This window comes from Eriocheir sinensis, chromosome 9 (genome assembly GCF_024679095.1).
Source record: "Eriocheir sinensis breed Jianghai 21 chromosome 9, ASM2467909v1, whole genome shotgun sequence".
NCBI lineage: Eukaryota > Metazoa > Arthropoda > Malacostraca > Decapoda > Varunidae > Eriocheir > Eriocheir sinensis.
In genome coordinates this window covers 15,824,177-15,836,554 of record NC_066517.1, presented here as the reverse complement: position 1 = coordinate 15,836,554, position 12,378 = coordinate 15,824,177, and the positions used below count along the sequence as shown (strand labels likewise).

General features: G+C 48.3%; 2 protein-coding genes across 6 annotated transcripts in view; one reads left to right on the top strand and one right to left on the bottom strand.

Moving 5' to 3' along the window:
* LOC126995984 (organic solute transporter subunit alpha-like) overlaps positions 1–12,378 on the top strand; it is a 58,886-nt gene that overhangs the window by 32,557 nt on the left and 13,951 nt on the right. The window lies entirely within an intron of this gene.
* Positions 1,040–9,915, bottom strand: LOC126995979 (SET domain-containing protein SmydA-8-like). Of its 2 annotated transcripts, none has more exons than XM_050855931.1 (4): positions 9,151–9,901; positions 6,209–6,423; positions 3,653–4,797; positions 1,040–2,219 (listed from the first exon to the last, which is right to left on the bottom strand). In XM_050855931.1, the coding sequence occupies exons 2-4, from the start codon at positions 6,388–6,390 to the stop codon at positions 1,963–1,965; spliced, it is 1,584 nt and encodes a 527-aa protein (XP_050711888.1). In that variant the 5' UTR covers positions 6,391–6,423; positions 9,151–9,901; the 3' UTR covers positions 1,040–1,962. The 2 variants fall into 2 exon arrangements, with proteins under 2 accessions (XP_050711888.1, XP_050711889.1); XM_050855932.1 differs by having other exon boundaries at positions 2,072–2,219; positions 3,463–4,797; positions 9,151–9,915.

The window sequence follows — 12,378 nt, the reverse complement described above, 5'->3', positions numbered from 1 at the left end:
CCCCCTTGAGAAAGGGGGATGGGGTGTGTGGTGTGTGAGGTCCTGGCAGTACCCAGAGATCGACGATAAAGAGCACTTGCTCATGTCGGGAGGCTACATGCTGACGATTACGAGTCCAACACGTGATCAGGCCGTGGGGATAAATTACACACACACACGTACACACACGGCCCTGTAGCTCAGTGGGTAGAGCGTCTGCCTCACAACCAGAAGGACCGGGGTTCGATTCCCCGACCGGGTGAGAAAAAGTTGGGTTTATCTTTTTTCACGTGTAGCCCCTGTTCACCTAGCAGTGAGTAGGTAGGCGACGTAAGGCGAGGATTTGTGTCCTGTCGTCGCGGTGTGTTGTGTGTGAGTGGTCTCAACCCTACCCAAAGATGGGTCACCGAGCTCTGTGCTCCTTTCGTAGGTGAACGGCTGGCTGTCTCGAGAGAGACCCGCAGCAGACCAAGAGGTGAATTACACGCACATGTTTCATTACATGTGACGGCTAGTTCGGCATTAATGATTTTCTTTAAAAAAATCTCTTAGCCAAATGAGTGTCTTATTATCTTTTGTTAGTGTTGACTCACCGTAGCAGTAGTCATCAACATTTTAACAAAAGAGAATAACACTGATAAGACTAAGAGAGATTTTTTAAAGAAAGTCATGGATACCGAACTAACCATCACATTTAATGAAACATGCATAAGACAGAAGCTCCCACCCATTTATACCCTATATATATATATATATATATATATATATATATATATATATATATATCTATATCTATATATATAGATATACACACACACATACATACAAAAATATATATACATATATTTTTCTTGGTGTTTGTGTGTGTATGTGTGTGTGTGTGTGTGTGTGTGTGTGTGTGTGTGTGTGTGTGTGTGTGTGTGTTTGTGTGTCAGCGGCACTCGACACGTTTGCGCTGAGCTAAAAACGCCAGATTACACCCGCGCGCCAGGCCCCGCGCACCCCCGCAGCGCTGCCTTGGGCGTGTGAAATGTTTGTTTCTCTGAGTCAAACAACAAAAACTATTCCTCAACATTTATTTATCCACGCACGACCCCCGCCGATGTTTCCTTACACCCACGCGCTCGTAATTATTATGATATTAGTAGTAATGATAATAGTAATAGCAATATATATATTGAGATCTTGAAGCGTACAAAAAATAAGTCCTCTGATAATTATTTCAACAATCAGACTTTCACACTCTGCAAAAAAATACATATGAAAATATAATTTAATAAAGAGGTAAATATATTAAATATGTATTACTGAATAACTGAATTTTGGTGTAGTGTAATACTTTTTCTTATGTATGCTGTAGTGTATTTTATCTTGTGTATGCGAAAAGGGAATATAATGCACACAATGAAAAACATATCACTCGTGCGACGCCACAAAAACACTGAAAAGAAATTCGCCTGTGACTCCCAGGCAACCAACCACAAGAGTATTCTGAATCTCTCTTCTCCCTTTTTTTCTCTGGCCGATTGGAGAGGGAAATTATCTCTCTCGCTCTCTTTCTGTCTTTCAATCTATCTATATCTATCTTCTGTTTCTTCTACTTCTGTTTCGTCTCTTCCCTCTGCAGCTTTTTTTTCCATCTTCTCTTCTACTTCATTCAGTTTCATCTCTTCACTTTACCATCTCTCGCCATCTTCTGTTTCTTCTACGTCAGTGTCGTCTGATCACTCTATAGCATCTCTCTCCTCCGTCTGTTTCTTTTTACATCTGTTCCATTTCGTTACTCAGACATCTCTTATCTTCTGTTTCGTCTCTTCCCTCTGCAGCGTTTCTTTCTATCTTCTCTTTCCTCTACTTTATTCAGTTTCTTCTACTTAAATGTCGCCTATTCACTGTAGCATCTCTCTCCTTCGTTTGTTTCTTCTACATCTGTTTCATCTCGTCACTCTATGATAGAGCGTCTCCCTCCAGCTTTTGTTTCTTCTACTTCACCTGCGCCGCATCAGCCCTCAGCGTCTCCATCAGCTCCTTCGCCTCCTCCTTCCGCTGCCTCGCCCTGTTCGCCAGCATGTGGACGCGGGCCCTGGGCGGCTCCAGGCTCATGATGTCCTCGGCCTCTTGGAAATACTCAATGGCGGACTTCATCTGCTCAATCAAGTACCCGATGTACAAGTTGCTGATCTTGTACTCAATCCGCACTGACCGCATGATGCTCAATCCCAATTCCAAGATGGACATGCCTGTCAGAGATGGATTAAATCATCTTAGGATACGTACTACAGTAACTACACAAACATACGGAGAACAAGAAAGTAGATAATATACAGATGATCGTTAACAAATACAAAGAGTTACTGCCGTAAGTAAAGCAAGAACAGCTGTGGGGAGCGCTGCGTCTTACCCCCCCCACTATCACATACAAGCGAGTCCCCCCTGACAAGCCTCATCTCAGGGGCGGAGAGAGAAAGAAAACGGGTTGGCGATTGCTTCGTATCTTTAGTCAAGCCTTTTGAAATAGCGCAAAGAAGTAGTAGCGTGTAGCATAAGTAGCAGTTTTGTGGGTCTTTCCTCCAAGCAACCAGCCAATCATTAAGTCAGTTACCGATTATAAATTAAATAAAAGAAAACGAGATTAAGTGTAAAGAAAACGAGACTGGTTAGAAGCAACGCCCCGCAGGGAAGGAAGAGATGGAGAGGGTCGCTTTGTCTCCCGTGCTGCCTGGAGTGTCGACTTTCCGGTGGTGTTGTGGAAGACTCTCGTCCTTACGGCTCCTCCTAGTAGTGTGTTAAGACCCTGCCGCTGAGGGGAAGGACAGGGCGATGGGGGCGCTGGGCCGGGCACGCGAGGGGGGTTGAGGGGAGGGGAAAAAATGTATTGGAAAACCTTTACTTTGTTGATTATGTAGTCTGGGATGTGAACTCGTGTGTGGAGGATCTGATTGTGTTGTTTATTAGGATAGGGAAGTTGTTTGGTAGAAAAGAAGAAGGAAAGAGGAGAGAAAGGAGGATGAGAGGAGGAAGTGGTTTGAGAAATAGAGATGAAAAGGAAGGAGATAAAAGGGAGGAAAGGTGGAAAGAGTAAACAGGTGGGAGGACGAGAGAGAGAGAGAGAGAGAGAGAGAGAGAGAGAGAGAGAGAGAGAGAGAGAGACTATTCTTATGATCAGTGTTTCTGGGTAGGGCTAAGTCAATGGTGAGTAACCGTCGCATGTATTGGGGAGGAAGAAAACGCGCCTTCGATGTGTGTGTTGTGTGGGAGGAGGATAGAGGGAACGTGACCTTGAGAGTTCGTAAATAAAGTTCGCTCCCTCGGCGGCCAGTGCGTGCCCAGAGCCTCCCTCGCCGGGTTAGAGCTACCGGTTAACCTTGACTACGAGCCGCCTGTCGGGAGGGCTCGTCCTGTCCTGCCCGCGGAGAGGAAACGCCCCGAGCCTCTACTGTCTACGAAACCTGGAACTGAAACGGAACTTCGCCGTGCACTGACCTCGAGCACACCGTTGGAACCTCGTGATGTCACCCTGGGAGAGGGGCAGGATCGAGGGGCGGAGGGGAGGGAGAGGAAGGGAGTAGAGCTGGAGGAATAAGAGGAGGGGGAGCAAAGCAAGCAGAGGAGTCACTCGCCGCACTCTGTTCTTGCTCTGCCCGCGCCGCCACCGCTGCCCTCGGGGGCTCACCTCGTCTCCGCGTCAGGCCAGGCTCCAACTTGCCGTACAAGACCATCAGCTTCCTCCAGATGCTGACACGCAGTTTGAGGCCTCGGTCCGTCTCGTCATCCTGCAGCCTGCTGAGCATCCGCTGCGCCACCTTCATCCACACGTAGTGCATCGGGTGGTAGTCAGTCTCCATCTGGTCCAGGAAGTACTGCATCCGCCGGAACGACTTGCCCTCCACCACGTCCGACATCTCCAGGCTGCTCAGGCTGGCCATCGCCTCGTTCCGCACCCGCTCCTCGGACTTTTCTCCTTTGCAGTTCTGGCACACCCACTTGATGGTGCCCAGCCACCTGCAGGGCTGCATTATCCTCCAGTTGCACTCGGGGCACCGGGGGTTGGAAAAGTTCGTGCCCATTTCGGTGGGGTCATGGCAGCGGCTACACTCACAGTCAAAGAAATAGTTTTCCTTGAGAATCGCATGTCGCTCCCACAGCGGCATGGTGGTGCCCGTGTAGGTGACGAGCAGCGGGTCGCCGATCTCCATGGGCACGGCCGTGCGCACCAGCATGACGGCATCGTCCGTGAAGGAGAGCTGCAGGTTGGGGGAGCACGAGTGGTTGAAGAGGCGGACGCGCGGGTGCAGCACGCGCAGGGACACTTCCGTAGGGCTGCGGATCTGCATGGCGTTGGTGAGGATGGCGCCGCGCACCTGCTCCAACTCCTCCACCGTGTAGTCGAGGCCGAACACGTCCTGGACCAGGTAGGTGGTCATCTCCAGCTCCAGCTCGCTGCCCTTGCGGCGCTTCTCGTTGTGGTGCTCCATGCTGCACACCACCGCCCACCCCTCGGGGTCAGAGGAGCGCAGCAGCAGCACGCGCAGAATCATGATGATGTCATAGCGCGCCGTCTCTTCGTGCTCCCGGGGCGGCGCCACGCGCTCGGTGTCTTTGGCGAGGACTTGACACTCCTGCTGGTGGAGGCTGGAGGTGGCGCACTCCGGGGAGCACAGGGGCCACCAGCACCCGGGGCAGCGGGGCATCTCCAGGGGCACGGGACTGTGGCAACCGAGGCACACCGGCGACGTCAATGCCAAGGGCCCGAACGTCAGCGGCTGGTCCTCCATCACCTCCTGGCCCGCCTTGAGGCGCCGCGACGCCACCAGGTACCTGCGGAGGGCGAAGCGTCAGGGGCAGGAGGGACAGGGGGCGAACAGGGGCGGCACACAAGGACGAGGCGCCGCTGTGCTGGCAAGACCCGCCTTGACACTACGGAAGGAAGGAGGCTGTAGACGTGTAGACGACTGCTAGGAACTATCAGGATAACAAAGATTTGATCAGAGTCGAACTGACAGACACTCAAATCAAGCCATCATGACGAATTGGCCAGACCAGCATATCTCTCAAGCCACCCGCAGCGTCCTCGTGCCCGCCACGCCCCATCTAGCTCGCACATCCTGGCCAGCCACACTCCGGACACACTCGAGGACCACTGGCGTGCCTTCGTCCCAAATAGAACAAAGCTTTTTACACACGATTTAAGCGTTCGTGGACGCACACTGTTACTCTTGGGGCGCTGCCACCGCCTAATCTTACGGAGCGTTATAATTAGAGCTCACAACTAAAAAAAAGGTACCCTGAAATATTACGTCGTATGAAACTTTTCTTTCTGGAGAGCTGCGCATAATTTAGAGAACCTGACCTAAACACACCCACACTCACGCACACCTTTCAAAGCACTCACCTTGAAGAAAGTAGACGTATACAATGGAAAGTCAGTCCAACACTTTTCTTCCCCACACACACCCTCACACCCACCCACAAGAAAACCCCTCCACACAGCTTGACATCACCCCCAACACCCTCACACCCCTTCACACACCCTCACACCCCTCCCAAAACCCTTACCTCCCCTCAACACACCCTCACACCCCTCCCAAAACCCTTCCCTCCCCTCAACACACCCTCACACCCCTCCCAAACCCTTCCTCCCCTCAACACACCCTCCACACCCCTTCCATACACATACCTCCCAACATCCCTCCACAACATTCTTCCCTCCACAAACACACCCCTCCACAAACACACACCCCTCCACAAACACACACCCCTCCACAAACACACACCCCTCCACAAACACACATCCCTCCACAAACACACACCCCTCCACAAACACACATCCCTCCACAAACACACATCCCTCCACAAACACACACCCCTCCACAGACACACACCCCTCCACAAACACACACCCCTCCACAAACACACACACCTCCACAAACACACATCCCTCCACAAATCTTCCCCTCCTCTATACACACCTTCAAATACTTCCACACACACACGAACACCCCTCCACCCACCTTCATATCCCCCCCCCATACACACACCCTCCTAGCACTCCCCCTTCCCCACACACTCACGAACACACCCTCACACTTCACACTCTCACTCACCCCACACATACACAAACATAATCACCATTACACCCCTCCCAACACGCAGCTTGATTCAATGACAAGTTTACCCTTACCAATTACGTTTTATCCTTCCCCCCCTACGCACACGCACACACACACACCTCCCAAGCTCCGGGTCGACCACTTCCTTGTAGGGGCGGCAGAGAGGGCGGTGCTGGGCCCAGTGCCGACGCTGGTGATCCTTCCCGCAGTAGTACATGTCTCCACAGCCGCCGCACGTAAGGCTGGAGGCTGCCCGACACACCCCACACGCCCCTCCGCCCACGCCGCGCCCGCCCCCCATCTCTGCGCCGTCTCGTCCCGCCCCCCGAGGAACCTGGCGAAAATATATGTGAAGGGTACGGGGATTAGGGGTTTTAGAGGGGCCTGTGTTGAGTTAGTGCGTGTGCTTGGTGGGGTGGTTAGTCACAGGGTAGAGGTTTGTAAATACGAGGGAGTGTTGTTAGGTAGTTAGTGGCGGTTGAGTAGAGGTTTTTGGGTGTTTGGTGTTGAGGAGATGCGTTGTATGTGTGGTATGTGTGTGTGTGTGGCCATAAACAGAAGGAAGGGAAAGAGGTAAATAGTGTACGTTGGAACTCCTCTCTCTCACACACACACACACACACACACACACACACACACACACACACACACACACACACACACACAGGTATGGCACAAATTATTAACGTTTCTCTTTTAAACACACCTGCAAATGCCTACCTTTCTCTCCCTCCCTCACTCCCTCCCTCCCTGTCTCCCTCCCTCTCTCCCTCTATTCCGTCCTTACCTTTACTCACTCTCTCTCTCTCTCTCTCTCTCTCTCTCTCTCTCTCTCTCTCTCTCTCTCTCTCTCTCTCTCTCTCTCTCTCTCCTCCTTCTCTCCTTACCTTCCTGTATTAACTGTCATTCCTCACATTTCTCTCCATTTTTTTCCTCATCACTCTTCTCTCCTCCATAAAAAAAACATAATCACACACACACACACACACACACACACACACACACACACACACACACACACACACACACACACACACACACGCAAGCTAACGCACACAAACACACACACACAGAGGCAGTAGTCTGAAATATCTTGTGAGTTCTCTTCCAACTATTCAGAGAGAGAGAGAGAGAGAGAGAGAGAGAGAAAGAGGGGGGGGGGAGAGGGGGAGAGAGGTAAGCGTAACGGACTGGGGAAACTGACAGACAAGCAAATGATGGATCTACACACATACTGACAGACAGACACGGATGAATTCACACAGACCAACAATACGTATAGAAAAAAACCGCAATGAACTTAGAGCAAAAGGAGTTTGATTATATGTTTCCTCTTATATATATTTCCTTTATTTATTTAGACCTCAGCGAAGCAGATTTGGACTTAAATAAACACCGAGAAATATGGGTTTATTGACTGTCCTAAAATGGATCAGCTGGCCCTGAAAATGTGAGAGATAGAAAACGGGAGAAACTAGTGTATATTCATTTGCCGAGAGAGAGAGAGAGAGAGAGAGAGAGAGTGTGTGTGTCCGGCATTTCTTAATTAGTCTTAGAACAAGGTAAACCGTCTCTCTCTCTCTCTCTCTCTCTCTCTCTCTCTCTCTCTCTCTCTCTCTCTCTCTCTCTCTCTCTCTCTCTCTCATTCATTCTCGCTCACTCTATTTTAGAAGAATCAAAATGTGTGTGTGTGTGTGTGTGTGTGTGTGTGTGTGTGTGTGTGTGTGTGTGTGTGTGTGTGTGTGTGTGTGTGTGTGTGTGTGTCCACGAACACCTCTTTTTGTATCACATGCACACGCTGCTCTCCTCACCAATGACTTGTGAGCTCCGTGCCTCGTCAGTCGGTGGCAAACTGCCCATTAATTCTCAAGGTAAGATTTTCTACCTCTAATCAACCCTTACCTGTGTGTGGCGTCACCTGCGAGGCTTTAATGGAGGAACGATGTTTAGGTGGAGAGGAGTGAAAGGTGGAGTGAGTGATGGAGGAGGAGGAGGAGGAGGAGGAGGAGAGTGAATGAGATTAGTTTAGTGTTTGTAAGAGGTGAGGAGAGGAGATTATGACTAAGAGGTGGTGTGTGTGTGTGTGTGTGTGTGTGTGTGTGTGTGTGTGTGTGTGTGTGTGTGTGTGTGTGTGTGTATAAAAAGATGCCATACTGAATCATTAAATAAGGTTTGCTTGTTGGATGTGAAGGGAGAGCAATAGTGGATGTATGAGTGGAGAAGTGGAAGGGAGGGGATGTGGAGTGGATGAGTATGTAAGTGGTATATGGAGAGAAAAGAAAGAACATATAAAGCTTAGAGTACTTTGAAGTGGAGGAGGAGCGAGCGAAAGTGGATGAGAATGGGATAGGTGGATTACTGAGCACACGAAATTAAGAGTGGATGAATGGGTGATGAACTAAACTTGAGGTGGATGAGTGGTGGAGAACAGACGAGTGAGAATAAGCGAAGAATAAGTGAAGGTGGAGGAAGAGAAAGTGAATAAAGGAGAAGTGGAATAAAACAAAAATCTCCCGAACACATAAACAACTTAATAGATAGGTGGATGAAGAGTCGCTTTAGGTGGGTGGGTGGCAGGTGGATGATGGGTGAGTAGGTGGATGGGTGGGTGTATAGGTGGGCGCGGTGCTTTCACAGGTGACAACACACTTATACTAAATCCACTATCTCTAAGTCTCCCCTTCAAATCATGTCAACAAAAGCATAATCATGACTTCGGCCCACACCTCCCGTTTTCTTTACTCCCTTTGCATTCAGAATATTCGGGTCTGTCTGTCTGTCTGTCTGTCGGCCTCTCTGTCTGTCTGTCACTGTTTTGGTTTGTATGTGTCTAGAGGACGGGACGGGGCAGGTGTGTTTGTGCGTGAGTATGTGTGTCTCACTGGCTGTCACACACGCACACACACACACACACACACACACACACACACACACACACACACACATGCACGTGCTCTATGAAGTGAATTGTCCGTGTGTGTGTGTGTGTGTGTGTGTGTGTGTGTGTGTGTGTGTGTGTGTGTAATCTCTGACACTTAATTAACTCTGCGTACTAATTTACCTGTCAATCAAGGTGTTTTATCGTTCCGTCGGCCTCTTCTCTTCTCCTCCTCTTCTTCTCTTTTCTGCCCCTCTTCCTTTTTCTCTGTCTCTTGTAGTTGTGACGTTTTCGTTTTCCTTCTTGTCTTCTTTTTCAGTTTCTTCTTCTATAGTTTTGATTTTTCTACTCTTCCTCTTTCTCGTCCTCTTTTTCCTTCTTCTCAGGTGTTGTTCCTCTTCTTCCTCTTCTGTTATTTCTACTACTCCTCTTCTTCGGTGCTAGTTTGTCTTCTTCCTCTTTATCCTCCTCTTCCTTGCTCTGTGGCTGATATTTTTTCTCTTTCTCTTCGCTCTCTTGTATCCTCCTCTCCCTTCTTCTGTACCTGATATTTCTTCTCTTTCTCTCTTCTCTTCCTCGTTCTCCTCCTCCTCGTCCTGTTGCTACGGTTGTTACGCGTCTACTGGTCTTCTTTGCTTCGGGCTGCCGCTACGAAGGTTCAGGTGTAGGGGGAGGGAGTACCTGGGGAGTGTGCATACCTGTGTTGGGGAGGAAGGTGAGGAGAAGGTATGAGACCACGAGGAAGGGAGGGTCGAGACTGCTGCTTCGGTCGCCTTGCTCAGGAAGATGTAGGTAGCCTCTGCACCCTCCTCCTCCTCTTCCTCCTCCTCCTCCTCCTCCTTCTGGTCCCTGCTTCTTTCTGGTTCGTCTCTCCGCGATTGTGTGAGTGCGTGTGTGCGTGTGTGTGTGCAAGTGGTCACGTCATTAGCAATTTTGGTGTCCCCGTGTCGGCATCATTATTTTCTCTCTCTCGCTCTCGCGTTCTCTCGCTCTCGGGTTTCTCTCTCTCTCTCTCTCTCTCTCTCTCTCTCTCTCTCTCTCTCTCTCTCTCTCTCTCTCTCTCTCTCTCTCTCTCTCTCTCTCTCTCTCTCTCTCTCTCTCTCTCTCGCTGTCTCTCTCTCTCTCTCTCTCTCTCTCTCTCTCTCTCTCTCTCTCTCTCTCTCTCTCTCTCTCTCTCTCTCTCATTCTTGTGGGTCATTTATCAAGTGTCTTTTTTTTTGTAGTTACGCCTAAGCCTTGAAACGGATATATCTCCTCTCTTTCCTTTGCTTCTCTTTTCTTCTTTTTTTCCATGTCCGAATGATTTAGGAGGAGGAGGAGGAGGAAGAAGAGGACGAGGAGAAGGAGGGGGTAGTGGAGGAGGAGACGGAGGAAGAAAAAGAGGAAAGAAGAAAGAAAGAAAGAAGAAAAGAGGAGAATTAACGTAGAGATTCACAACAAAATAACAAAACAAGCAAAAGAAGGAGAAAGAGAAGAAGAAAAAGTGAGGAGCTACAGAATTATTAGAAGGGCGGGAAAGAACTAAAGAAAGGAAGAAGAAGAAGAAGAAGAAGAAGAAGAAGAAGAAGAAGAAGAAGAAGAAGAAGAAGAAGAAGAAGAAGAAGAAGAAGAAGAAGAAGAAGAAGAAGAAGAAGAAGAAGAAGAAGAAAGAAAAGTGCTACGTAAAGAGAGACAGATATAAATAAAACTACACACAAGAAAATGAAAACAAGAAAGTAAAAGAAGAAAAGAAATATGTGTGGAAGAAATGAATTAGGAAGGAGCGAAAATAACTAAAGTGAAGGAGGAGAAGGAAGAAAAGAAAGAAAATGGAGGAAGAAGGAGGAAGAGGAGAAGGAAGAAAAATAAGAGGAAGGAGGAAGAGGGGTAGAAAGAAAATGAAGACGAAGGAGGAAGAGGAGAAAAAGAAGAAAGGGGAAGAGGAGAAGGAAGAAAAATAAGAAGGAGGAGGAAGAGGGGAAGAAGAAAGAGGAAGAGGAGAAAAAGAAGAAGGGGAAGAGGAGAAGGAAGAAAAATAAGAGGAAGGAGGAAGAGGGGTAGAAAGAAAATGAAGACGAAGGAGGAAGAGGAGAAAAAGAAGGAGGGGGAAGAGGAGAAGGAAGAAAAATAAGAAGGAGGAGGAAGAAAGGAAGAAGAAGGAGGAAGAGGAGAAAAAGAAGAAGGAGGAAGAGGAGAAGGAAGAAAAATAAGAGGAAGGAGGAAGAGGGGTAGAAAGAAAAGGAAGACGAAGGAGGAAGAGGAGAAAAAGAAGAAAGGGGAAGAGGAGAAGGAAGAAAAATAAGAAGGAGGAGGAAGAGGGGAAGAAGAAAGAGGAAGAGGAGAAAAAGAAGAAGGGGGAAGAGGAGAAGGAGGAAAAATAAGGAGGAGGAGGAAGAGGGGAAGAAAGAAAAGGAAGAAGAAGGAGGAAGAGGAGAAAAAGAAGAAGGAGGAAGAGGAGAAGGAAGAAAAATAAGGAGGAGGAGGAAGAAAGGAAGACGAAGGAGGAAGAGGAGAAAAAGAAGAAGGGGGAAGAGGAAAAGGAAGAAAAATAAGAGGAAGGAGGAAGAGGGGAAGAAAGAAAAGGAAGAAGAAGGAGGAAAAGGAGAAAAAAAGAAGAAGGAGGAAGAGGAGAAGGAAGAAAAATAAGAGGAAGGAGGAAGAGGGGAAGAAAGAAAAGGAAGAAGGAGGAGGAAAAGGAGAAAAAGAAGAAGGGGGAAGAGGAGAAGGAAGAAAAATAAGGAGGAGGAGGAAGAGGGGAAGAAAGAAAGGAAGAGGAAGGAGGAAGAGGAGAAAAAGAAAAAAGGGGAAGAGGAGAAGGAAGAAAAATAAGAGGAAGGAGGAAGAGGGGAAGAAAGAAAATGAAGAAGAAGGAGGAAGAGGAGAAGAAAGAAAAGAAAGTAGAAGGAGGAAGAGGAGAAAAAGAAGAAGGGGGAAGAGGAGAAGGAAGAAAAATAAGGAGGAGGAGGAAGAGGGGAAGAAAGAAAATGAAGAAGAAGGAGGAAGAGGAGACGAAAGAAAATGAAGAAGAAGGAGGAAGAGGAGAAGAAAGAAAAGAAAGTAGAAGGAGGAAGAGGAGAAAAAGAAGAAGGGGGAAGAGAAGAAGAAAGAAAAGGAAGAAGAAGGAGGAAGAGGAGAAAAGGAAGAAGAAGGAGGAAGAGGAGAAAAAAGAAGAAGGGGGAAGAGGAGAAGGAAGAAAAGGAAGAAGAAGGAGGAAGAGGAGAAAAAAGAAGAAGGGGGAAGAGGAGAAAAAAGAAGAAGGGGGAAGAGAAGAAGAAAGAAAAGGAAGAAGAAGGAGGGAGAGGAGAAAAAGAAGAAGGGGGAAGAGGAGAAAGAAGAAAAATAAGAAGGAGGAGGAAGAGAGGAAGAAAGAAAAGAAAGAAAAAGAAGGAATAGAAGACGGATTGGCACAGAAAAATACACAAGAGAATAAAA